Source organism: Cyrtonyx montezumae, unplaced genomic scaffold (assembly GCF_038088225.1).
Source record: "Cyrtonyx montezumae isolate F1298 unplaced genomic scaffold, pur_monq_1.0 scaffold_17, whole genome shotgun sequence".
NCBI lineage: Eukaryota > Metazoa > Chordata > Aves > Galliformes > Odontophoridae > Cyrtonyx > Cyrtonyx montezumae.
Genome location: NW_027071903.1, coordinates 27,131,310 through 27,156,878, shown reverse-complemented (window position 1 = coordinate 27,156,878; position 25,569 = coordinate 27,131,310). Strand labels below are relative to the sequence as shown.

The window sequence follows — 25,569 nt, the reverse complement described above, 5'->3', positions numbered from 1 at the left end:
CCTTTGCCAAGTAGCACCCCAAGACCTGTGGCTGATTGCTGCAGAGGCTTTTTGGAAAGAAACAGATGGACTGAGCTGTATGCCATTGGAGACAGAGCTCACAGAGGCTGTGCTGGTGCTGTGTGGCTCCATGGTGCTTGGGGTGTGTGGTTGTTGGAGTTGGGGTGTGTGGCTGCTGGAGATGTGTACACCCAGCAGCACCCACAGGGCTGTGCCTTGGGCTGCTTAAATGTGCTAATTAGTACGTAGAAGGAGAGCAAATGTAAGCAGTCTCATCAACAAAATCAATCCCATCAATGATTCCAGCACTCTAATAATATAAATGGCATCAAATCAGATAGAAGGCTGCTGAGGGGAGGCAGGTGCTGAGCGTGGTTTGATTCAGCAGTGCCCATGGCTTTTAGTGAAGCATGTTTTTTAGCATGTGTTTGTGTTAATGAAATGGAGACCAGGCAGAAGAGCTCGTGCAGTAGACTGCATGATGGGAGGTGTTACCTGGCTGCCCTATAGTGTGCCTGAGGGCTCCCCAGAGGCAGGGGCAAACTTAAAAAAAAAAAAAAAAAAAAAAAAAAAAAAAAAAAGATCAGGACAGTAAATCCTAAAATACTGCATAAAGTAATAACATTCCTCAGGCAGTATTTTCTAAAGCTTGTCTTCAAAGATTAAACCACCATGGATAATTCTGTATGTAATTGCTGGCACAGTATCTAATTCTGCAACTGTAGCAGTGACAGAAATGTATGCGTGGTGTGTGATTTAAATCCGGCTGAATTTTTAGATCTAAAGCAAATGACAAAATCTGATGCAAAGTGTCTTTTCCAGTTAATCTGTGTCCTTTTCTGCATGAGTTTTTCCTTAATCTGTCCAGCGGGTGTCAGTTGTTTCAGAGGTGCTCATGTTAATCAGTTTGCAAGCAAACTTTTCCAGTCTGATGCCATTTGTTGCTTTACCCTGACAATGCAGCTCATCTTTCTTCTCTATGATTCATCTTACTGTCCTTTTGTCTTTAAGGATGCTGAGAATAAGAACAAAGATCTTGAAGAGAAAGTCAGAACACTAAGGACAGAAGTTGAAGAGAGCAAACACAGGCAGACCAACCTTAAAACTGAATTAAAGAATTTTTTAGATGTACTAGATGGGAAGATAGATGAATTACACGATTTCCGACAAGGACTTTCTAAACTCGGGGTTGACAATTAGATGGCAATAGATTTTTTGTAATCTAGGGTCTGGATGTTTGATGTTTTGTTGATCCCAATCATGTGTTTTACAAAATATAACTAGAATGTTCCACCTGTTTGCATTGTTTTTGTACATAGAAGCTGAAAAATTGCTGTGGGTTACTTTGGGTTTTTGTTTGTTTGTTTTCCAAACCAATCATGCTGCTCACTGACTTAAGTTGAGGTTAGAAACTTTCTGTACTGCTGCTCTGGCTTTGTGGGGTTGGGAACTGGTAGAAGGTTCTGTCTCAGGAATCTGGAACTAGATCTACCTTAAAATGAATATGCAGTTAGTTGTTGCAGGGAAATTTATATCTTTTTTAAGGGCTGTTGCAACCATAGAAACAGAAAACAAGTCTTTCTTTTCCGGACTATCAGCACTCCTAGCAACGTATCCTTTTATTCCTTGGCCAAGCAGTGAGATTAGATGGAGCTCCTGCAGTCTGTAAATCAGCCTGGTAAAATGTGCCTGTGATGAGCTGCTGTCAAGCAAAGCACTTGACACGCATGCCAGTATCTGTAGGGACCACGTCGTTCAGGCCTGATTCAGAGAGGATGTCATGTAACCTCCAGTTCAGACTGCGTGTGCTTGCCTGCGTCCACGCAGTGCCAAATCAACAGTGTAGAAATGAATTCCAGCTCTTACACTACAAGTCACATGGCACCCATAGGTGAGGACAGCTCCTCTGGATTAGCAAGACAATCTTTGAACCGTCATCTCAGTTTTGAACCCTTATTGTTCAGTCACTGTGTGTGCCTCTAAAAAACGCACACCTAAGTCTTGGGACCAGATATTTATTTTAGGAGAAGACATACTGCTGCTTTGTACACGGGGCACATGCACCTCCGTGCACCTCAATCACTGCTGCTCAGCTGCCACAGCAGGGGCTCAGGAGATGTGATCAGCAAAGCATCAGGATGTCATGGGAAGCAGCTTCCTGCCCAGGACACTTGCAGGTAATGACTGCATGAAACCAAAACCCCTTCCTACCTGTGATTTCTGTGTTCCCCCCGTTAGGGGACGGGCAAATGGGAATTAGTCACTAAGTTAGATTGACAAAAAAAGCAAAACAAAAGCCCCGAACTCAGCGTCAGAAAGTGCAGTGTTTGTTTATTCAGCAGCTCTAAATGTGTTTTCGAGAAGTGCAGACTCATACACCGGACTGCAGCGAGGACATTGCTGCATCACTGACTGATGTCAGAAGGACCAGAGAGGAGCCGATGTTGTGTTTTATCCCTAGGAATGCCATCAGCTTCTTCTGTTGTTTTTTTTTTGTTTGTTTGGTTGGTTGTTTTTTTTTTCTCTGAGTCCTGGTTTGAGATTGTGCCGCATCTGAGTTCATTCAGGAAAGAACTTGTGATTGTGGATACTATATTTGCTTCTGTCAGGTGAGAGCTTAGTGAAGCACGAGGTGAGGGCATTCCAGAAGTGACTGATGAAATGGCCACGCCATGATGTTTGCATGTTATTTCTTAGGGACTTCTTCTTTCTTTGTACATTTCGATTTTAAAAGTGACCTTTAAAATATGTGGGTTATAGATGAAACACACACTGAATTATTTTTGCACATGGCTCTATAATCCACATGCTGGAGATGGGTTTTGTCTGCCATTGTCCCATGTGACTTTCTCTTTCATCCACTGCATTACCATCATTGCCTATTGCCTAGACTGGACTTTTTGTACTTTTGCTTTTAATCCTTTTAAATGACACGTGAAGCTGGGACCTTTTATAACCATTATGACCACTTAAGTCTTTAATAAAAAAAATGCTGTAGGGTATTGAAATTTAAAAATAAAAATAAAAATCAGGTACATAGCATGTAGGCGTGTGAAAATTAGACTTTGCTAGCCTGGAATATTCAACAGTTGCATAATGTGTGGTTAGAACAGACTTCTCAAAATTGAGAATGACGTCAGAAACTGTGTGTGGTGGTGAGCAATCTCCATTTTTAGTCTTTTTGTTTGATTGCAAGTCCACGATCATGGGACAGGCAGCTTGTCTTGCTTATCCTGCTTCTCCTTTCCCCCCACGCTGCTGCAGAGCTCCCACGTGGGGGGGAGCAATGCAGGCAGTCAGGGCTCCTGGTCACAGCACCAGGTCTGCACTAAGGACCCTGTTTCATCTGCTTCCTTTTGTATGTTGAGTGATTTTAGGGCTTCTTGCTCTTCTTTTAGTATAAAAAAGGGTCAGAGGAGTGCAAAAGACTGCAAAGAAATGATTTGAGATTGAATTCAGACATTTTTCCAACTTTAGTCAGATCTGTTGCAGATCCAGAGCTTGATTTTAGTCATTATTACAGTTCAGGGCTGTGCAAACTTGCGTGGCTGGTGATGAGGAATGTCAGCTCTGTATCCATTGTACGTGAGGCTGTATCTTGCCATGAGCACCCCTGATCTCACTCTTTCCACACATGGGTTTCTCCCTCAGAGTGGTTCATGGCAGGATGTCTCCTACCTCAGCTGTGTGATTGCATGTTTGCAAAGGCCTTCTGCCTGGCTCTGAGTGCCACGCTGCCCCTCAGCCATGCCCTGCCCCTGTGGCACCTGCAAAGCTGGGGCTCTGGGAACAGAAATCTGTGCTGACACTCCTTAGTGAGAGTGTCTGTCTGTCTTCCGTGTTTTCCAGGGAGATTCTCCTCTGACACGGTGTTAGAGCTGCTTGGTAGTAGTGTTGGTTTTTTACTTGGCACAGTGGCCAAAGCAAGCTGAACAGGTCTCCTAGAAATGGGCAGCAGCAGAAAAAATGCCATGAGGTAATTGTTGTGAAGGGGAAGGAAGTGTTCTGCCTAGTGAGTTAGTTAGCATATTGGAAGATGACCTTAGCCTAACCATTAGAATAAATTAGTTCAAAATGAGAAACTTAAAACTTTGTTTCGCAAACCAAAATAACACAATTTAACCTTTTGCTTTTTTATCCTGTTTGAGTCCTATTTGCTGATTTTTGATTCAAATTCTCAAGTAGTGGTATTTGCCCAAAAAGTGCATTTTCAGCAGAATGAGCACTTGCCAGTGTTCCCTTACAAAGTGAGTTAAGTGCAGGAGGAGCTTATTTTTTGTAAGGAATTCACTCCTACGGCCTGGCGCATAGTTAGGATCTTCCAAGTGAAACCCTTCAAAACCTCAGTGGCTTCTTGCTAACACAGTGTTGTCTTCCTGAACCTGTGGATTAAGAAAATAGCACTGCTGCCAGGGTGAAGGGCTGCGTGTCTCGGTGAATTCTAGATGCTGAATACCAAAGGGAAGATGTTTAAACGGGATCTGGGGACCTGTGTGTGATTTTGGTGATGGCTGTGGCAGAAGCTTCAGTGCAGGATGTGCTCAGCTGCACGCTGCCGGAGCACCAAAGGTCTGAGGTGGCCACTGCTGACCCCTCCACCTTAGCACGGGCAGTTCTTAGCTCACAAAGCTCATTGGTATCCAAAAGTCTTCAGCATATCAGAGATGAAGGGATGGGAGGTGAATATCCACACACAGCTGAGTGGCACAAGAGCCTGGCAGCCCAAACTGCTTGTGTCAGAACCTGGGGGAGTGGTGGGGCTCCTTGGCACGGTTGGGTGGCTGCAAGGCACAGAGCTGCCCTGGGGTCACTCCTCTCCCTGTGAATTCACTCACCTTTGTGTTAAGCACAGCAATACATAGGCACACGGCGCTTAACCCCAAAGCAGCTCCAAGCAGTGGTCCCATACAAGTGGCTGGGGCACATGCAGGCCTGAGAGTGTTCATGCTGACCTCTAGGAGATAAATGTGAAGTTTGCATGTCTTAAATACTGGTCTCTATAGTAAACAACACGATACCTGAAGTGAAACCCACATTCAGGATATTGCCAACAAAGTACTTCCCTCGGGGATCTGCAGGCAGCGGGCAGAGCAGGGCCTCTCACAGCCTGACTTTCTGCTCTGTTCTGTGCTAGTGCTTCTCTATTCTATTAAACAGTCTAAATACACGGTCTTCAAATGAAGGTGCCTATACCTCCAATTTTTATTTATTTTTAATACGTGTATTTTGAAATAGATTGCTTCTTCCTTTGTGGTCATCCACTTCCCTGATAACGGCACAGACAAGAAAGGCATTAGAGAACATTGATCCAGTCGTGTCTTTTTGTTTGGAATTTTGGGTGGGTGGGGAGGGGTTGTGTGTGTGTTAGTTTTTAACACTGGTCAGCAATAATTATTTTAGCCATATGTTAGCTAAATAAAAAGGACAGATAATGCAAGATCTGTGAACTTAAGCATTTGCAGCACGCTGCTTAACCTGGTGTGTGAAAGGGAGCTGTGCTCAGCAGGAGTGTTTTGCAGCATTCCGTTGTTCTCCTTCCCTTGCCTGGTAGTGGTCAGGAGCATAATAGTCTGTAAAAGTCATCATAAATGATGAACAAAGCACATCGTTTTTAACAGAAATATATCCCTTTGTCGTTGAGAGTTCTGAGTGTGATCTGCGATACCAAAATATTTAGATTACTACGAGGCGTTAGTGCTGAAGATATCCACGCGCCCTGTTTTAACTGTTCCAAGTAAACTTTAGTGAATGACAATTTGTTGATACACAACTGTGGGAAAACACTGCAGTGCTCTAAATGTATATTTTTATTTGGTTTTGTTATATTTAGTATATGGGTTAATGAAAACTGGAGTGTTTACTACAGTTGGATCATTGTAATAGCATCTCTTACCTCGTCATTTTTGTCTGCTGTGAAAAAAATATTTTCTTTTTTTTTTTTTTAAATTGGCCATAGACAGTCAATGTTAACATTTAGACTCCTAGTAGCAGTAAATGCTGGGTTTTATATATATATATATATAAGAAAAACTTGATTTTTTTGCTTTATGAACTTATACAACTTTGTGATTTTTATCTGATTTTATTGTAACATAAAGTTGTTTTACGTAAAAATATATAGTTTAAGTAAAATCTCTTGTCTCACTGTCTTCATTGACTTCATCCTTTCCCTGAAGTGTGTCACACAGTTGTAAGGCTGAACTTGAGGTAATGCTATCAATCAGTGTGGAATGTGCTTTAGATCTGTGTGTATGCTGTAATGCCTTAGGTACATACTCTAAAAACATCATTTCCATGATGTGGGGCTTGGAAACCTTTTTCCTGCTCTACTGTTAGAACAGCTAGAAGGGGGTGCAGGGCTGGGCAGGGAGATAAGTGCTGAACTGGAAAAGGTGTACTATGGCATGAAATTTGGGACTTCACTGAGTAAGACCTATCACTAGAAGGAGACCCCTTGTCTCTGTATTTGGGGTTGCTCAGGACCAAAAGCCTCATGGAGTCCTGTAACTGATGGAGCAGCCCCAGTGGGAGCTGGAACTGTTCTGGTATTATCTTTGGAGGGATGAATGGGACCCAGGAATAAGCATCTGCTTTAAAATGTGAGGTATTTCAGCAGCAGTGTTCTTTATCAGCATCCAGAAGTTAGTAGCACCTTCTCAGCAGAGGCAGTTTCCCAAGGTGGAACGTCCATGTCCCACAGCCCATTCCTGGGCAGGGATAGCAGTGTGCTCCAGCTACAGATTGCTCTCAGCATCCATGTATTCATCGCACAGAAACAGTGTATGTCACCTTGGCATCAACCCAGGCTTCCCCCAAGGAATTTATAAGGTTCGAAGACTGTTCAATGGATGAGGTTTGTTGTGCCTTTGTTATTCTGGGTTACATGGCTGTAAATGTCAGCACTGGGGTGAGCAGGAAGCACGGCTGCTCCTGACCTTTCTCTGAAGCTCTTCTACCAGGAGCCATCCACAGCTCTGCCAAAGCAGCTCAGTAATCTGGGGCAGTTCCTGAGTAACCAGAAGCTGTGAAAGCAGCTCATATGCAGTGCAGTGAAACACAAGCAGTCGGTGGGAAGCACTGCTCCTCGCCGGCTGCCTGGCGCACGGGTGATGAACGCTCCCAGCAGGAGCAGCCAGGTCGGTGAGCTGAGCCGTCAGGGAAATCAGCTGCCACATGCCGATAATGCCTTCATTGTCGCTTCTGACTGGATTCCTATCAGGGAACTTGGAGAGCCTCCAAAACGAGGTTTGTACTTCTTGAGTTATTCATTAAACAGCTTTTTGCCGGGCTGTGTGATAGCGAGCTGTGATATGCAGCCTTGGGATTTCTGGCGAAAATACAAGTGAAGGTGAGATGAAGTTTCAGTGTAATATTTGACACATGAGCAGATGAATGACTTTGTAATATGTGCCCCTTTTGGTATTCTCCTTGTATCAGCAGCCCAGGAAAAGCTTAAGCCCTGACTTGGAGAAGAAGCCACCATCCTACCAGTGGGAGTCCCATACAACAGCAGTGTGCTGGGTGAGGTGAGCTCACCATGCCTCATGTAACTGGTGACAGGGATGGATTTACACATTACTCTCCAAATGCTTTTCATCTGCACCCTTCGTTGGAAGGTGTGAACAGAGGAAGAAGTCCCATGTGTTAATTATCTGCTGTTTTCATCATTTCCCATCTTCCAAGGAGATCCAGGCAGTGCATAAGAGCAGCACTGACCACGACCTGCAGCTGCGGTGCAGCCGTGATGCAGGCACTGATCTGCTGGCAGCAAAGCCAAACCATTCCTTAGAAGCAGTAGAAGTTCCCTGTCAGGTAGCTGCCGGGTCTCATTTCAGATGGCAGCAGTGGAAACAACCATCTGGATCCAGAAAACAGCGCTGTAGAAATGAAGCAGGGAGAGTGGAGCAGTACAGGGCACAGACTGCAGCCTGGCTGGGTGGCATCCTGGGATGGCAGAGCCTGGCCCGCTACAGCTCTGGCCCTGCAATGCAGTGTGCTGAGCACACCAAGGGTATCCCGGCCATACCTGGTGCCATGGACTGCCTGAGGGGTGTAAATATTTGAAGAACAGTTCTTGTCAGTGGGTTGCATTCAGATCTATGAGCAGACATATCCATCTGTACATGACGGGCATTCATTGGAGGGTCTTTTTTTTCTCTTTTCCTGTACAGTCTGCTTCCCTTGTTAGGACTGGTGGCCTACGGAAAAGAAATGTGTGGCAGTAATCAAGAGAGAGCTTGTCTCCCGAGTTTCCATAATTGGGTATGATTTGTTGCATATGCCCTGGATTGAGCATAATGTATGCTGGCTGGAGGGAATCCAGGCATACAGGGAATTATGAATAATACCAGGACGGGCAACCTTTTTGCATTACCGTGTCATACTGAATGGTATCCGTTTTCAAAGCTTTCCACTTTAAGGCTTTTGTTATTTGTTTCACTGCAGCCATGAGCCAAGGCTTTCCAATTGCAGTGGATGCAAGTTTGCACTGTTCATTAACCCAGAGATGAGTGATGCCAAACAGGATCCTGGAGACTCTTGAAGAAAGGACTCAGGTAATTAAGTATTCTTATCATTCAAATCTTGCTTACATATAGCAGTGCTGGGTGCATTTGTAGAGATAATCCCTGGCTCTGAAACCTGGAAAAGTGCAGTGATTCACTCTCTCCTCACACTGCAGAGGTCCCCTGGCCATCAGCACAGTCATTGCCGTGGGAGGGGAACAGCTTTAGGACAGCACTGGGAGCAGAAGAGGCAGTGACGCATTGCATGGCAGCCCAGCTCTCCTCTGTTAAACTGAGAGTTTGTATGCTTCGTGGGTTCGGATGTAAACTAAATGGGGTCCCAGGTCCCTAGGGATGCACAGCCTCAGCTTTCTGCTTTGTGTGTCACCTGGGGCAGCTGGTGACTGGGGGCCAGCTCTCTGAACTGACAAGGTTCTTGGGCAGACCCCAGGCAGTATTCTTCAGCAGCAGAGAGAGCTGCTGTTACTGGTTTGTCATTGGGAGATACAGCCAGCTGTGTCACTCCTGTTTCAGAAAGAAACTCTGCAGCTCTGTTTTTGGCTATAGATTGCTGCTCCCTTTTCCACCTGCCATGGAGACTGCTCCTTGCCATGTCCTCTGCTCCCTGCTGAATGAGCCCTGGTCCTTTGGAGGTGCCATTGCTGCTGGCTGAAGGCAGGGACAGAGACCAGTAGAGAGACCTGGAGGATTTGCTTGAGACCAGAGGGAGCCCAAGAAGGGGCCGGAAGCTAGGGCAGGAGGGGGCTGCTCATGGAAAATGAGCAAGTGTGGATTTTGGTTAAATACATTTTCCGAGCAGTTAGCAGCTCCTTCTTACTGCTACAGCAATGGCTTGCTATAGGCAGCTTGTTTTATGCAGCATTTTCACAAGTAGCTGAGCTGTTAATGTCACTGCTACCTGAGCAGATTTAATTCTGCTGCTTCTCACTTTCAGCTTAGTGTGACATGCTGAGAATGAAAATTGCATGCTTTTCCACCAGGGGAAAAAAAAAAATACCACAAAAAAATCGACTATGTTCTGGAGCAGTTTCCAGTGCACACTGTCCCCAGGGATTTCCTTGGGGAGTGTCAGGAGCAGCTTCCACTGCCAGGCCCTGCAGTGGCATTTATTAAAAGACACCTTCAATGCCATTCTCCTGTTTATCCTTGCTGTGGGTTTAATTGGAATGGTGTGTCCTTCTTTCCTACAGTCTCATGTTATTATGGCACACGGTGCACAGCTGTTCTCTGTTGCAAACAAACAGGAAGTTTTGGAATTAAAAATGCTTTTCAAATGGAAGCATGCATAACCTCAACTATCATTTTACTCAAAGGGTGCACACTTACTTACTTATCTACCCACTCCTTCTGTGAAAAGGACTGAAAGAAGCATTGCTCATCTTTCTGTTAGTCCTAATGAATGTCTTCATACTTAACAACTTAGTTTCTTTTGCTGCAGGTGTCCTGGAATAGATTTTAATCTTATTTTAAGGGATAAAAGGAGGGACTGGATGTGGGCAAAGGGGCTCCTGTGGCGTGAGTACCAGGGGGAGGCCAACAGAGTTCCCAGTGATGGGATTTCAGCCTTCACCCAGCTGGAGCTGGCAGTGAGTCATTCATAGGAGCACAGAGCACTGGGGTTAGAGGGGACCTTAAATCCCACCCAACCGCTGCCATGGGCTGCGTGCTCAGCGCATGAGCCCCAGCTCAGCCTGCCCAGGGCACATCCAGCCTGACCTTGTGCACCTCTAGGGATGGATGGGGCTCTCATATCTCATGCAAGTGGAGCAGAGGTGCATTATATGAGCCATACAAAGACCAGGTTAGGCCTTGCTTTTCGGTATGAACAGTAAATCAGTGTTGCTTCTTTCTCTCTTGGCTCTAACAAATAGCAGAGGAAAGCAAGGGTCTGCAGCACACAGTCATGGTGTGGCTGAGAACTCCTGTTCTGCTTGCAATGATGAAAAGTGAAACAGAGTTCAGTGTCCATGCCATATCGGAGCCATCCATCAGGCGCTGAAGCCTTGAACTGTACATTTATGGGATGGAGAAGTGATGCTGTGCAGCCTGCTGGCAGGAATTGCTCATGCCCTCGGGGCAGCAGGGGCACACAGGATACAGCCTGTGCCATGAATCAGTCCTGTGTGTGCCGGGGGCTTGATGACAGAAGAGCCTCATGCATCCTGAAAAGCAGTGTGGTGTCAGAACTGCTGACAAATCCATATCTGTGCTGCCATCCCCAGCCACTGCTGCGGGCCTGCGTGCGCGGGGCGCTGCAGTCCTGCTGCGATCAAAGGCCAGGCTGTCAGAGCAGAGCTCTCCCTGTCAGCCCAAGCAGTCTTTGAATACATTTATGTTAAATCTCCCTAAAAATACTGTCAGCAGTCCTAAGGTGGCCTGCCCACGCCGCCTTAGGAGCTCACAAGGCACAGCAATAGTAGGAACTGAGCCCTCACCATTGGGCTACAATGCAGCTCCTGGCACTATGAACTCTTTGAAGCCACACAGCTGCATTTGTCTAAACAAATTCTGCAGCTGGATGGTCAGGGCAGGTTGTTCCTACTGAAGGGTTTGTTCACTGGCCTGAGAAGGGGGTGCTTTATTGGCAATGCAAGGAGTCTCAGAGCTCAGCACTAATCCAGGCCCCCAGAGCTGCTTACCACAGGGCCAGCCGCTGTCCCTGATGCTCTTCAGCTCTTGTGCATTTACTAAGTAAGTAAGCAGATCTGCTTACTCCACAGTAAAACAAAACATTTGCAGATTTGTTATTGATTTACACATTTCAGAAATATTTGAGGAAAATAAAGGGATTTACATATATCCTTACTGCGAATTGCTGCCTGGGTGATACTTGCTACCACAATCAGAGTACTGTGGTGTTAGTGATGGTTGCAGCACAGCAGAATCCTAAAATGAGAATACCCTGAGCCCACTTCAGCTGTCTGGATATATTTTTATTAATGGTCAGCATAAATTCCAAAAGAAATTATGAATTAATTTTGTCACCATCTACCCAAAGTAGAAACTGTCCTTAAATGTAATGTAGTTGAGTTTTAAAGAGGCAGGTTCCAGACACAATGCAAGTAAATTATCTGATAAACAGTAGTTGTTAAACTCATGAGAGGAGCTAGTTCTCACTGGGGAAACACAGCTCTTTAGTACAGCTACATTCAAGAAAATATTCTATACAATATTTTGTCCTTCCTCTCTGCCAACACTTCAGTAAAACTGTAAATGTTTCATCTAGAAACACTCCAAGCTTCCAGCTAAAAAGCAAACTTGTCAGTAATTACCACAGCGGTGATTATCTCAAACAATAGCGATTTTTTTCCAAACAGCATTGCCATGCTCTTTCATAAGTGCACACCTTAAAACATAATGATAAGAGGAGTATCCACTGCAGTTCTTTGAGAGCAGACTGTATTAGACAATTAGAAATTTCTGGACAACAGAAATAAAATGAGATACCAAATTATTCCAAGTTTGCCAATCTGCCTTTATCACCACAGGTGACAAAGTAGATTTTCATTTCATTTTTCATTCCCAAAAAGCTTTTGTGATAGAATTACTGTAGAGTAACAGCTTGTAAAGAGGAAAGAATGTATGTTTCAATCTAGTATATCCAGTATTTTAGCTACCTTCAGCTATGGTGAAAGCTATATAGGATTAAGCCAGAAATATCTGTTAATGCAAGTATACACTGGAATATGACATTTCATGCAGAAATAAGAATCTGCAGCTCCTGTAGAAAGTCAACAGGACCCTTTAACTCTTCAAACATTTGTGCACTTTAAGAACACATACACATGAACATGCACACAATCTCACTGTTCCTTCATTTTGAAAGGCACTCTTCTATGACATGCAAAAATGAGATCAATACTGTTCCAGTCAGTAGTTTGCTACTCCAAATTGGTTAGCTGTCCCATTCTCCATTATTCTGATCATTGTTTTCCTCCTCTTCAGAATCAGCAGACACTTTCTTAATTCTCTGGATGACTGCTTTAATGCTTCTTTCTAGCTCATTAGTAGATTCTTTACTGACATCTTTGTCAGTATCTCTATTCACTTTTCTTAGTTTAACTCCTTGCCTTATGGCAGAGAGGATGTTGTCTTTCACAGAGGCATATGGATTTGGCTGCTCCACTTTACGAAGATGAACTTCACTGCGTTTTAGAGAAGCCAACACTTCATCCATTGTACCTGCAACAGAAAAGAGCACTGTTAACAGAAATAGGAAAACAACCACAATTACAAGTACAGAATCCTACCCATGCATTCAGGGTTCTTCCTTTCATCTTTGCTAGAGACAGAAAGAATAGTCTCTTCTGGCACAGACTCGTAGTATCTTCTGCAGTGCCATGCTCTGGCACTGAAGAGTTAAACTTTTGCATCTTGAGTTGAGAATCCAACACCTCCTCCAAATTATACGAGTTTGAGCACTAACGAAGAAATTATACACAAAGGAGAATGCTTCTTTTTCATTATAACTTTATGGCCTTTCAAAAAAATTTTATTGAACTAAAGAAAATCTCTTATATTCCATATTAGAAACAATCTACCTCTCCTCCTAGCTTGCTCAGATGCCTGCTGAGACTGTCAATTGCATTTTTGCTCAGACAAGAGAAAAAATGAAAAGATTTGAGTAGAAGGGTTTGAAACTACACCACTGAAGTCAGTGGGAGCCAGATCACACCCCAAGCAGGCAAGCAGACAGCTCTTTTCTGCATGGACTTAAAAAAACAATTCCTATTTTATAACATGATTTAAATCTCAAGCTATGTTCCAGAAATTCAGACCATAAATAACACCCCAGTGAGAAAACTTCTACTGGCTCTATTGATACTCACTGCAATTTGTGTTGTAGTCCTCTTGTTGGATTCACAGTCAGACTGCCAGAGAGGGAAGGCAGTTTCCCAGGACAGCAGTCCCATCCTACAGTCACAGGTCTGAACCACCTGTGCCTCATAACTGAAAGGATTTTTGCCACACACAGTACACACTGTTAGCTGATTAAGCTGATTCTTTCTGCTGAATCGTGTGGTACCTTCAGAGACTGACAGATGCTAGAAAAGGATGAAGCAGAGACCCACAAAGTTGTTTTGCAAAGCCTTCTAGTAAGCGAGATACTGGCAAGGCTGTTCCAGCAGCAATCAGAATACTCTGGTGTACAACTCATGTTACTATTCAAAGCCTTTTATGAGTATCTGTGGCAGAGTAATCCCATGGACCTCTTAGTCTGAAGTCAGCACGCTAATCCACTGCATGCATAGCAGTTTGTCATGCTAGCCTGACAGTGTTCAGCCTTCCAACTACTCGTACTTCCTCACACCTTGAAAAAACTCAAAATGCTTAAATTTCCTTGTACTTTCTGCCTGTGGTTTGCCTCTTAACTGAGAAGATACAAAGGTTGCTTAGATGTATCGTGAATAGTCCAAAAAGGAGTGCTCTGTATTTAAAGACCTGCTTCAGTTTATAGCATGAGCTCTACTGTGACAAATGGCAATAAAAAAAATTGTTGCCTTCCAACTTAGTTCAATCTGCCTGACACAGTCCGAATACCTGCTTGCTTTAGAGACAGAAATAAGTCTGTTAGCAGGATCTAACCAGTGCAGCCTTGAGAGACTGCTGTGCTCTATTCTCATTCAAACGACTGTGCTTCAATTGCAGAGTTCAGCCTCCAATTACACCTGCATGATCTGACTAACAAAGCAGAGGTGTAACAGAGCAGAATTTATGCCCTAGGAATGCAAATATGCCAAAGCTATCCATCTGCCTTTCAAACCCCGGTTGAATTCTGCATGAATTCTCTCAAGAAACCTTTATTTAGAAACCAAGCAAATTGTAAATGGACACAGGCTGTGCATACCTAGGAAATGCAAGCAGCCCAGCTGCTAGCTCCATAGTCCATATATCATAAAAACTAAAGTGTAGCCTTAGTACAACCACATATTTACCCACAGTGGTCTTTTGACTGGACAGGTGATTTATCCTCATCAAAATGAGTAACTCTTTTCAATTGTTGTAAAATTATTACCAGACTTACTTCTTCCATAAAGGTTGCTTACCATCAACATGAATAACATGAATAAATTCCCTCTACCTGGAATTTCTTCTGACACCTTTCTAACTCTTACAACAGCAGAATCTTCAAGATTCTGTCAAGAGAATGCATGCAGATTTTGAATTACTGCTGTGATTAAATACAGTTTAGTCTTACTAGTAAGGGCATACTTAATTAATCTAAGATTTCAGCAGAGATCCAAGCGCAGATGCTTTAACACATGTTCCCCAAAAACACCAAGTCATACACTCTGGAAGTCAGGATCCTGTGGAGCATATCAAACTGGACCAACTGATCATTTAGGATCCTGAGTTATGGTCAGTGTTACTGCGTGCTGATCTCAAACAAAATTTCTAAGAACTTACTCTCGAGAAAGCCTGCACAATATTACTGTCTAGAACCAGGGGAGAACTGAAGAATACCAGAAAGGAAGAACGAAAAACATCAGTTGATGTGAGCCTACTTACCTATGCAATTATTTATAGACCTCCTGGATGAGTCATCTTGTTTGTGCACTGCAGGGCTTTCTGAAGGGTCATCAGGTCTAAGGGGAAGTGGCTTGTCCTCTATTGTTGATCTTGTCCTTAAACACAGAGGTAAGGGAGGAGGTAGTGGTGGAGCAGGTGGAGGTGGTGGAGGAGGTGGAGGTGGTGATGATGGAGAGACCATCAGCTCACTGCTGTGCTTCTGTTGCTTTGAATCATCAGCAGTATTAAAACTCTGGACAGAGATATCTGTTGGAGTATTCTGTTGTGAAGTTTCTGATACTTGTGCTTCTACTAGTAGCAAGCTCTTTGGCTGCTCTGGTGCTGGTCTTACTCTTGGTGGAGGAGGAGAGCATACAACTGCAGCCTTCTGAGTGTTGCTTCGTGGCAATCTGGGACTGAGAGGCTCTGGATGAGATGTTTTCAGTACAATGTGAGCTGGACACTTCTGAAAAACAGATAATAAGGCAGCAGGTCACATCTCCATTGGACTAGACAAACAAGCATCCCCAAAGAGACAGAAAGCAGGAGAGCAGAAACCTGTACCATTCACCCACTCAAGAAAATTCAACACCAAACATATTTAAAGGATATAAAGGTGTCTCTGTCAAAGTCATTTCCTCTTCTTTGCAGTAGGCTCTGCACCTGGATACTACTTCCTCAGCAAGCTGCATTCTCTTTACTCATCACACGCAATCCTATTTCAGCCTACCCAAATGGTGGCCTTAAATTTGGACCATGCTCAAGATCTCTGATGTTGTGCTTTGATATCACGTGGGACAACTGTAGCCCAGGCTACTTACCTCCCTGAATGTCTTCAGCCTCTCCAGTGTTTTCTGACGTTCCTGGCTTATCCAAGCTTTTTTCTTTTTTTCTTCCTCTTTTTGCTTGTCTCTTTTCTGCATTAAAACACAAGTGAGTGAGCATTCGTGTGTGAAAAAAAGCTGTGTGAAAAAAATCTTCCTGATTCTTCAAGGCTGCTAGTCACTACTCACTATTTGTATGCCATGATGCTGTTGGAAACGTTTTTTCCACTCTTCAGCTTGTTGCAGCCTCTGCCGATGGCTTGCTTCACACTGATCCTGGTAGAACAGCAAAATTCATACAATCCGTGGTTGGTTCACACTCACTGTGTGCCACATGTGCCATTAACTCCCTGTGCACAAGCTGCTAACAATGACCACTGCCAAGTGCAAGACTGTGCCATGAAAGACAGCTAAGCTCAACAGGTGGCAAATGCGAGACACTGTGAAGGTGAGATGTGTGGGACTCCTTCAAGGCTAAAGCCAATTCAATTTCCTTATCCTAACTAATGATAGAGTTATTCATGCTACAGAGCGAGTGTAAACCCAGATCTGAAAAGGTGCTTCTGTCTTACGTTTAGCTTAAAATAAATAAAAGAAAGAAAGAGAGAAATCAGCAAAAAGGTAGCAACAAGCTCTGAAGAAATTTTACCAAAATATCACCTTATGGGAAGGTGTGCTAAGACTTTCCCTCTGTCCATATTAATTGCCATAGCTCCTATGTGCAAAGGCCAGGGAAGAAAATGTATGTGAAGCACAATTAGTGTCTACCAGGAATACCTTGCATTAGTAACAAAGCTGAAGCTGCAGGCTTCAGTGTTTTCTCCAGGAGTCGCTATTTGTCACTGTACAGGGGGGAAAATCCACATGACTGTGCAAGCAAATCATCTGGCATTTGGCTTTAGTGTTATGTAAGCAATAGACAGCAATTAAGTGAATGAAAATAGAAGCAAAGAAAGTGACTGTAGAGGAAGTAGCTGCAAGCAAGAGACAATGATCATTTGCATAACGTTCTCAGTGTCATTCCCACTATGTCCGTACTAGCTAGGAGTAAAAGGACAAAGAGATTTGAGCATGAGCTCAGCTCTCTGCTTCAGTGAAACTGTGCAGGTGTAAAATAAGCCCAGTTCACTGGGAATGATCACGAGATTCAGCTGGGATCTCACTTGTGTCTTCCTAGTGTTCTGCTTCAGAAGGTAAAAGAAAAAACTGTCCCTTGCACAGAACTGAGGCTGGAGAGAGAACTGCAGTAGTTAAATTTCCCCTCCCTTCAAAGGTAACATACCAGTGTGTGTGTTGCTCTGTCACTGCAGCTTCATTCATAGCAGGCCAGGTTTTCTCCTGTGCTGCAGCTGCTTTCTAGAAGACTGTCTGGGCAAAGCTTTGGCTGGCCACAGCAGGGCTCTGTATGATGCTTAGCTGACAGAAAAACACCACCTGGGTCACCCATGTCAGTCCGTGCTCTCAATACACTTGAGAGGCACTTGTACCACACAGCAGAACATAAAGTTGGCTTAAAACCGCATTGCCCCTCTTCCTGGTTTAGAGGCCTTGGCACAGAGTCATACATCATCTTCTACGCTCCACCCAAACCTTTCCTATTTGTTTCCTGTCCATCCCTCGCGAGTCAACACTCATGACACCAGCTACAGAAACTGCACATCTCCAGGACTGCATTTACTTTTTTGTTCCTGAGGTAGGCTCTCCTCGCACAGACAGTCCCACGCTTTGTCTCCAACTGCTTAATCTTCTGCCTCAGCACCGTCATTTCTGACAAGTTAGCGTAATGGTGTTCCATTGTCTGTTCAATGGCCTTGAGCTCCTCAGGATTTTCACATGTATCATAGTAAACAACTTCATCCTGTTTCTCTAAAAAGGCATTTGGTATTTTTTTAAAAGACCAAAAATTGCCACAGTTATTTAAACATTTAAAGAACTAATGACATTTTAAAAGCCACTGGAGGCAGTGAGTTAGTTATTAGAAAGTGTAAAGCTCCAGAGCTGAGCTTGGTCCTTTCAAGCTTTACACAAACATGCCACGCTACTCACAGAGGTGTTTTGCAGGATCAGATTTATGCTGTTAGCATTTGCTGTTATTTAGCTTCCTCTCTCAAATGTCTCCCTGTGCTTTAACTCCTACCTTCACCTACTGGAGTATTCCTGGAAAACTGAAGGCTGTTCTAAACGAGTAACTTATTTTATTGTTTAGCAGCTCTTAATTAAGCAACAAGCAGGAGTGATGTTTACTTCACAGGATACACAGTAACAGAGAACTCATCAAGGATAAATAAACAAAGATATCTAACTTGGTCATCAGTACATTATGAACAAACTTCTAAACAGGAATATAAGCAGCATTGAAGTAGCATCTAGATATAATTACTTCTTTTTGTCATTACAGGATGTCCTTTCCAATTTCTACATATTAAATTAAAGCAAACTTGTGATTAATTTCAGGACATATTTCAGTAGGTCACAGTATTACTGTTCCTATACATAGATAGTGTAACTGTGTGAGCAGAATTTGCAACGTAAGTTACTCCACAAACCAAACCAGTGCATGCATTTGTCATAGCTGCTGTCAAGATGAACTACCACTATATATTTAAATACTTGTGTTATCAAATTAGTGTCAGAAAACAAAATATAAGATAGTGCAAGAACACCAGTGCTTCCCAGCTATGCTTTCTACTAACAATACCTGAGTAGGGATAATCCTCTTTTTATTTTTTAATTATTATTTTAAATACAAAGAGCAGGTCACCACACTCCTGTTCTAGATATATGCTTAATTATTTCTTTATTCTTACCTTTAATCTGTCTCCTCAAAGTGTCCAACTGTACAATGAGCAGCATTTCTTCGTGTTTCAATACGTCAAGCTGTACATTATATAATTCCAGTTGGGTTTCATAATAATATATTTCTAGCTCCTCTGCCAGAGTTACATTCTCTTCTTGTTCCTTGAGGTCCTCCATCTGTACAGGCCCAAACAGAAGACAAAAAGCATTGGTAACAAAAGATACACACAGGAAACAAGCCTGCATGCATGCATACTTTAATCTACGAAGTTGCCCAGATAGCTGCAGAGCCTGGCCTACCTGACAGCTGCTGAAGTGTTTTGGTATGGAAATAACAGAACATTAGAAATGGGTTGGAGCAGAACACCAAGGAGGAGGCAGCTTTATTAGTCTAAAGATGTAGTTTTACCTTAATTCTACCAGGAAAGACTTCATTATGATCTGCACAAATAACACTACTACTCTTGAAAAATAAAAGTGTCACTGACATAATATTTGCCTTAATACTGCCTTGGTACTTGTATGGGCATCTATCTTAACCTTTCCTAAGGTGTTTCCATGTGTGAAGGAACAATTTTAAGAACTGGAAAAGCATTTTCTCATAACTTAAAACCACATTGAAAAAAAACTAGTTCAATCTTTGTGTTTGTTAAATTAAAAATTGATTGATCTTCCCCAAACTGTGAAGCAGCAACAGGTTGCTGTGTCATCAGTTTTAAAGTGCTGAAAAACATTTAGGGCAGCTCTGCAACCCCGTAAAATACATAGCATTGAATGCAAGTGCTTTGCTGAAAAAGGTCTCTCATTTTTTTCATAGGCAAGGAGTGTGAAAGTCTCCCTGTGACCCCGCTGGTAGGTTTTGATCAGCCTTTCACACGACACTGACAGCAAAGGAGGCTTTGCAGAGGCTTACGTTTTTCTGAATAGCAGCTCGTTTCTGTTTCAGGCATAATTCTCTTGCCCTTAGATGCTGAAGGGTCTCTTTAGCTAACATACATTTCAGGTTTTCTAGTCGTGGCAAAGCTGACGCCCAGGTGGCTTTACCAAATCTTTCCTGGTCTTGCTCCATCTGCTTGTGCATTGCTGCAGATTAAAATATTGCAGTAAGAGATGAGAAATGCAGAAAACCAATAGTTTGAGTGTATTCCTACCATAGCTGAAGTAGTAAAAATGCTGATGCTATCAAACAATGTCTGAAGCTTTTTTAAATTTAAAAAAGATTGCATTTACTATTTTGCATATAAGTACATTATTGATGATATCTTAGCAGTTACACAGCGATCTGCACAGTTAACATGCTGAAATCCTTCACACTTGCACACCAAGGATTAAAAGTGTGCATGCTTTCTGCTCAGAGGTTGGCAGCCATAAGTCTCATATTTGGGTGCATGCAAAATGCAAGCTGTAAATCAAATTAGTTAAAAAGATGTAAATCTTAGGTGAATAAAATGTTTCTTGAGCTGGACACTCACCCTAACCTTGGAGTTTAAGAGAGAGCAGTAAAGGCACTAAAAAAAGCTCTCAATACCATAAATCAAGTATTTAGAAACCTTTTGTGTAAACCATTCTGATTACCTGATAGAGCCTTCACAGTTTCCTTGAAGTACTTCACAGTTATATCCTGAATGGAGCACACAGCACTTTCAGCTCGCTTAGTCCATTCTTCAGCATCTTTTTGCAAAGCTGCTATTCTTTTAGGTCCCAAATTATCATACTGTAAAGACTTCTGCAAAGAGACAAAATTCTTTTATCAGCTGGTTACCACAGTGGTGCATCCTGCATTGTGCTATACTGACAGACATTCCTGGCAAGGCACAGCACATAGCAAGCATGGCCTCCTCCTCCCCTGCCACAAAGTGAACCACTCCTCACACCTGTGCATGACCCTGTTCCTCATTCTGAGCTAACTCAGAACCTCTGTTCCTTAATTATGACCTTGAAGTGTTCACTCTGGATTCATTTATTTCTTAAAATACCTTTTTAAACTACAATCTTAAAAATAATGACCAACTACAGTGTTTTTAATTGTTACTAAAAGTGACTCAAATACACTCTTCTATGTGCTATGTTCACTTCTATTTTTCCCTCATGTGTTGACAGCACATCACCCTGTCAGGTTCTCCAGCTTGGCAGTTCTTTCACACAGGAACAGGGATATAGAAAAGAAACATAGGAGTTTTTTCAAGTCCACAGAGAGCACACGTATTCAATTTCTTTTCTTTTTGAAAAGTATCTAGATTTCAAATGAGCCTGCACATCGTTCTAAATTAAATAGTAGCAAACGTGCTTCATCCTGTTTAATTTTCATTTTAATTTTTTAGTACAGCATACTGCATATTTTACCTTCACAGGTTTAGACTTTGACTTCTTAAAAACCTTCCTTAATCTAAAGTTAGTAGTGTTCCAGAAAGGATCAGAACCATAGCTCACTCTAACATGAAAAATCAAATAGTAGACAGCCCACTTTCCCAGGGACATTGTAACTATTACTGTGTGCTTCCAGTTTAAGATGTACATGAAAGGTAATGAAAAAAATGACAAATTTGAGCCTGTACTCAAACAGGTGTAGCACCAATACAAGCCTGTTTTCTTGATCAGGTCCACTCTGCCTTCTGTTTTACTTCCAGAGCTGAGCTGGTGTGGTGCCCCAGCACTGAGCAGAATGGCATTCTCACTGTCACAAACGGATACCACCGAAGGTAGCACAATGAAAGCTACTTAGGTCTCGAAGACAGCTCACTGGGAAGTAAACCAGCCCAGTGGAGCTCAGGGATGTTTTTCTATTAAGCCATCAAAATGGAGTGAAGGGGGACACTGGTGGAATAGAGCTGTGGTTCCATTCAAGCCAATACCACAGACTCAGAGATCTCTGACAGCAGCTCTGCCCCAACTCTGCACTTCTCCATCATATTCGATGGCTTCACAGGAGGAAAAAACAACAGCAGGTGAAAGCAAAACTAGGGATTATGAAGTGATGTCCTGCTATGGAACCTGTAAACTTCATAAAGACAGAACCTACCAGGATTTCCAGTCTGTACAGTGTCGCCAGTTCCCGCATGTCTCGGAAGGGCTGCAGCAAGTACTGGTAGAACTGCGTTGCCATGGTAACCAAATCCTGATAAGCTTCATCTTCTTCCTCATAAACCTTCATCAAAGCCACCATTGTGTCAGCGTTTTTATGCTGCTGAAGAACCTAGTGGGATAAAAAGTAAATCAGGCTTGGCTGCTTTTCATCTGTGTGAGTGGTAGAAGGCACCTGCCATTTGTCACTGGGTGAAATAGGCACAGCTTCCCAGCACCCCAGGCAGCCAGCAGCCACCCCAGCAGGAAATACTTTTAACGCCATGCTTATGGGCACTGACTACTCTGTATTGCATTAGGAGACTGCAAGAAGGATTATGCCCAGGACCTCCCACAGCAGCAATCCCAGCAGCTGTGTGCAGGTTACTCAGTCACTGCAACACAAGTGGTAAATGGTAATTCTGCATACTGAAAGGGTGAAGGTATTCTTAAACTAAAGGTTTCGTTTTCTTAAACTGAAGGTATTCTTAAACTCTTGCATCTCTTCCACAATTACTATATACCCACTAATAAGAAATGAATGTCTGGACCCCAGATTTCTGATTTCAGGCTTAGAAAAACCAGACTGAGACTTAAATAAAAATTCTACTCCTGATATGGCCTGCAGTTAGATCCCATAGTCATCTGCACAATTTCTAATAGCTTCCTCAGACCTCAGTCCTAGTGAGAGTAGATTTTATAACTTGTAATTCATGCAGTCAACTACTCTCTTTCTGACATATTTGATGTCTTTAGTTGCTCCTCTGACAAAACACAAAGCTGGAAGCTTCACCTGCTGTGACAAGGCAGCTGAGGCCACTGAGAACCACAGATCTCCCTGGAAAGACACTTTTTTGTCTATGGTTCCTTGAGGAAAGGAATAAAGTGAGAAAAAGCATCAGAAATGCTGGCTTGGTTGTGTTGCAACTTAGAAGCACTGAAATTAAATCATCACCCTTCCTCTTGCCAGCTGAGTCCGACAGTAGGAGCAAAGGTCCCAGCTGAGGAAGAATTTCCCCAGGGAAGCTCTGTGGAAGTCAGTTTGGAGGCACTGCCTGCCCGACCTCTGCAGGTTCATCACAGGCAAACAGCAGGACAGAACTGCAGTGTTTCTGGTAACCCCTTGATATCTGCAGCCCCTCATTCAGTCCCAGGTCTACTTTGAGCAATGTAAAAGACTTTCCACACTGGTTAGAATTCGCTTTTTGAAGGCAGAGGGATTTTTGCTTTTGTTTGGGTTTCTTGTTTGTTTGGGATTGACTGGATAAAATCCTTGCTTTTACACAATCTGCTGGTTTTTTCATGCAACTGCTCTGCTGTTGGGTGCCTCCTCTGGTTGTGCTAGCAGTGCTGCCCTTGGGTTTCTGTTCTTCCCAACACTTGCTGTCTTCGAACAAACCAACAAAAAACCTTATAGACAGTATTACTCTAGTACTGAACTAGTAAGTTCTGCATTCTTCCAAGTCAGTTTCCTGACTCAGAGGATTAAATATTTGAGAAGGATGTGGATGGAGAAAGGGAAGAGCAACTCTGCTTAGAGCCAGAAGATACAAGTTTTATTTCTGGCTTTGCTCAATGTAACTTGGTCTAGATGGGAATGGAATGAGCTTATGTCCCTGTCAGGCCTACACGGGCAACAAATCTCCTTAAGATAGAAAGTTACACTCAGCCACCAAACCCCAAGGCACACATCCCGGGCCTGCTGCACAGTACACAACGGTTACAACGTATGTCTAACCGGCCGCACGCTGCTACAGCCCTTCCTTGACAAGAACTGTAACTTTCCTACATAACACGGTACGAGAATACATTGTAAGCTAAAACTAACTTTCTAAAGAGCGACTTTCTACACCAGCAGCAGCAGGCACCCAGCCCGGAGTGCCCGCGGGGTCCGCCGCAGCACAGCCCGGCCCAGCCCCGCCCGAGGGCCCGTACCCGCCGCAGGCCGTCCTTGGCCCGGGCCAGGCTGCCGCGCAAGGCCTTCCCGCGGAACTCGTGCAGGCTCTCGAAGTATTCGTCGTCGCGGCGGTCGGCGGCGAAGAGGGCGTCCAGCAGCACGCGGCCGCCGCACAGCTCCAGCGCCCAGCCCAGGTAGCGCTCCAGCTGCCGGCACAACTCCGCCAACTCGGCCTCGCCCAGCGCCGAGCCGCCGGGGAACAGCACCGCCCAGAGCCCGCCCGAGGCGCCGGGCGGCAGCGCGGGCAAGGCGGGCTCCAGGCGCGGGCAGACGGCCACCAGCTGCCGGTGGACGCCGCGCAGGGCCGGCGCCGAGAAGAGGCCGGCCCAGCTCTGAGGGGCCCGCTCCGCCGCCTCGGCCCGGCGGTGGCAGGTGACGGCGAAGGCGCCTTCCGCCTCGTTCCAGCCCACCAGGAAGCGGAGGCGCGGCGGCGGTTGGGGTTCGGAGAAGGCGTTGTCGCGCACGGCCACCCACCCCTCCAAGCTGTCCGGCTGCGGCTCCATGATGGCGGCGGCCGCGGAGCGGGACGAATCGAAACTCTGCTCCTTAAAGGAGCCGCGCGCAACCGGCGGAGGGGCGGGGCCTGAGCGGAGAAGCGCGCTTTCCCATTGGCTGGCGCCTTTTGGGGGCGGAGCCGACGCGGAGAGGGGCGGGGAGAGCGGAAGAGCGCGAGGCCCCATTGGCTGGCGCTGTTTGGGGGCGGGACAGAAGCGGGGCGGGGCGGGGCGAGCGGGTCCTTGCGCTGTGGTGCGGAAATAAACACTTCGCCTGGAAAGGGCGGGAAGGAGGGGCGGTGCGTGAGGCGTGCGCGGAGACGTGGGGCGGGGAAAAAGAGAAAAAGGAAGAATGAAAGCGAGATGAAGGAGAAAAAGTCGTTATTTTCTGTACAAAGCAGCAGGCAGGGCACAGCAGGCTTCCTCTGACTCAGATCAGAGTCATGGTGCGCGCCCCATGGCCGTGGCCGTCTCCCTCTGCCGCTGTGGGCCACAACTAAAGCTGCTCTGGGCGCAGGATGAAGAGGCAGCTGTGTGCCAGCAGCTCTCTTCCAGCCATCGTTCCCTACTTCTTTGGTGTTCCCTTCTTCACTGTATACCTCCATGCTCCTTACCTGCAGTGCAAAATCCCTGCTCCCACGCAGCATGGCGCCTTTGGGGTTGTGTCTAAATAATGCCACAAAAGATGGTCCCCAAAAGCAGGAGTGTGAAATGAGGCAGAATCCATTGAGTATGGCTCTTCAGGCACCTAATACCTGCCCTGTGAATATCCCGCCCTTTCTCGTCAGTTGAATGATTTCAGGAGGAGGGCAGCATACAATAGCTAAGGTTGGAAAAGAGCACCCAATCCAACCAGAAACCCTTCCCCACGTGCCCCTCAGTGCCACATTTACCCTGTTCTTTAACACCTCCTGGGACATTGACTTCCCCCCCCCCCGGGCAGCCTGTGCCAGTGCCACTCCTTCAGAGAAGAAGATATTCCTGATATTTAATCTGAATGCATGTGTTGGCCTTCTCCAAGAAGCTTCTCTGAGCCTGAGCCTGCAGGCCTCACAAGAGAGCTTGAAGTGACACAGCTTTTTGTACAGCACATATCTCTCGCTCAGGCTTGTGATCAAGGCTGAATTTAATTTACGGTAAACAAAACACTGTGTTCTGGTCTCTGGAAGTAAAGCTGACACTACTAATTTTTCAAGAGATGAAAGCCTGTGAGATATTGTAGATTAACAACAAAGAGGCATAAATAAGCTCTCTGAAAAATTAATAGAATCTGTCTGACAGCATAAATGTTAACATTCTTGCAAAGGCTGCATCATTTATGTGAAAACATATCTGTTCTGATCTTCTGATCTTACCGATGATAGAGACACTATCAGCAGTAATGAGATTAGGACTACATGGGT

The 25,569-nt window shown here is 44.5% G+C and overlaps 2 protein-coding genes across 2 annotated transcripts in view; one reads left to right on the top strand and one right to left on the bottom strand.

The window, feature by feature from the left end:
* The window catches only part of HOMER2 (homer scaffold protein 2), a 48,986-nt gene extending 46,695 nt beyond the window's left edge, over positions 1-2,291 (top strand). Inside the window, exon 9 of the mRNA XM_065733947.1 lies at positions 1,012-2,291. Coding sequence (XP_065590019.1) covers positions 1,012-1,200 — 189 coding nt within the window. The 3' untranslated portion in view covers positions 1,201-2,291. The remainder of the gene's footprint in view (positions 1-1,011) is intronic.
* A 9,146-nt stretch (positions 2,292-11,437) lies between these two features.
* Positions 11,438-24,181, bottom strand: WHAMM (WASP homolog associated with actin, golgi membranes and microtubules). The gene is made up of 10 exons (XM_065733946.1): positions 23,651-24,181; positions 21,675-21,848; positions 20,231-20,381; positions 19,569-19,738; positions 18,667-18,832; positions 17,538-17,725; positions 16,049-16,135; positions 15,857-15,952; positions 15,036-15,501; positions 11,438-12,707 (listed from the first exon to the last, which is right to left on the bottom strand). The coding sequence occupies exons 1-10, from the start codon at positions 24,173-24,175 to the stop codon at positions 12,421-12,423; spliced, it is 2,310 nt and encodes a 769-aa protein (XP_065590018.1). The 5' UTR covers positions 24,176-24,181; the 3' UTR covers positions 11,438-12,420.
* Between the last annotated feature and the right edge of the window lie 1,388 nt (positions 24,182-25,569).

Coding starts and splice junctions, on each gene's coding strand:
- WHAMM (XM_065733946.1), bottom strand. CDS start 24,175: ATGGAGCCGCAGCCGGACAGCTTGGAGGGGTGGGTGGCCGTGCGCGAC. Junction 16,136..17,537: donor CCTACCTCAGGAACAAAAAA/GTAAATGCAGTC, acceptor CTGTTCTACCAG/GATCAGTGTGAAGCAAGCCA. Junction 15,953..16,048: donor AGCATCATGGCATACAAATA/GTGAGTAGTGAC, acceptor GTTTTAATGCAG/AAAAGAGACAAGCAAAAAGA.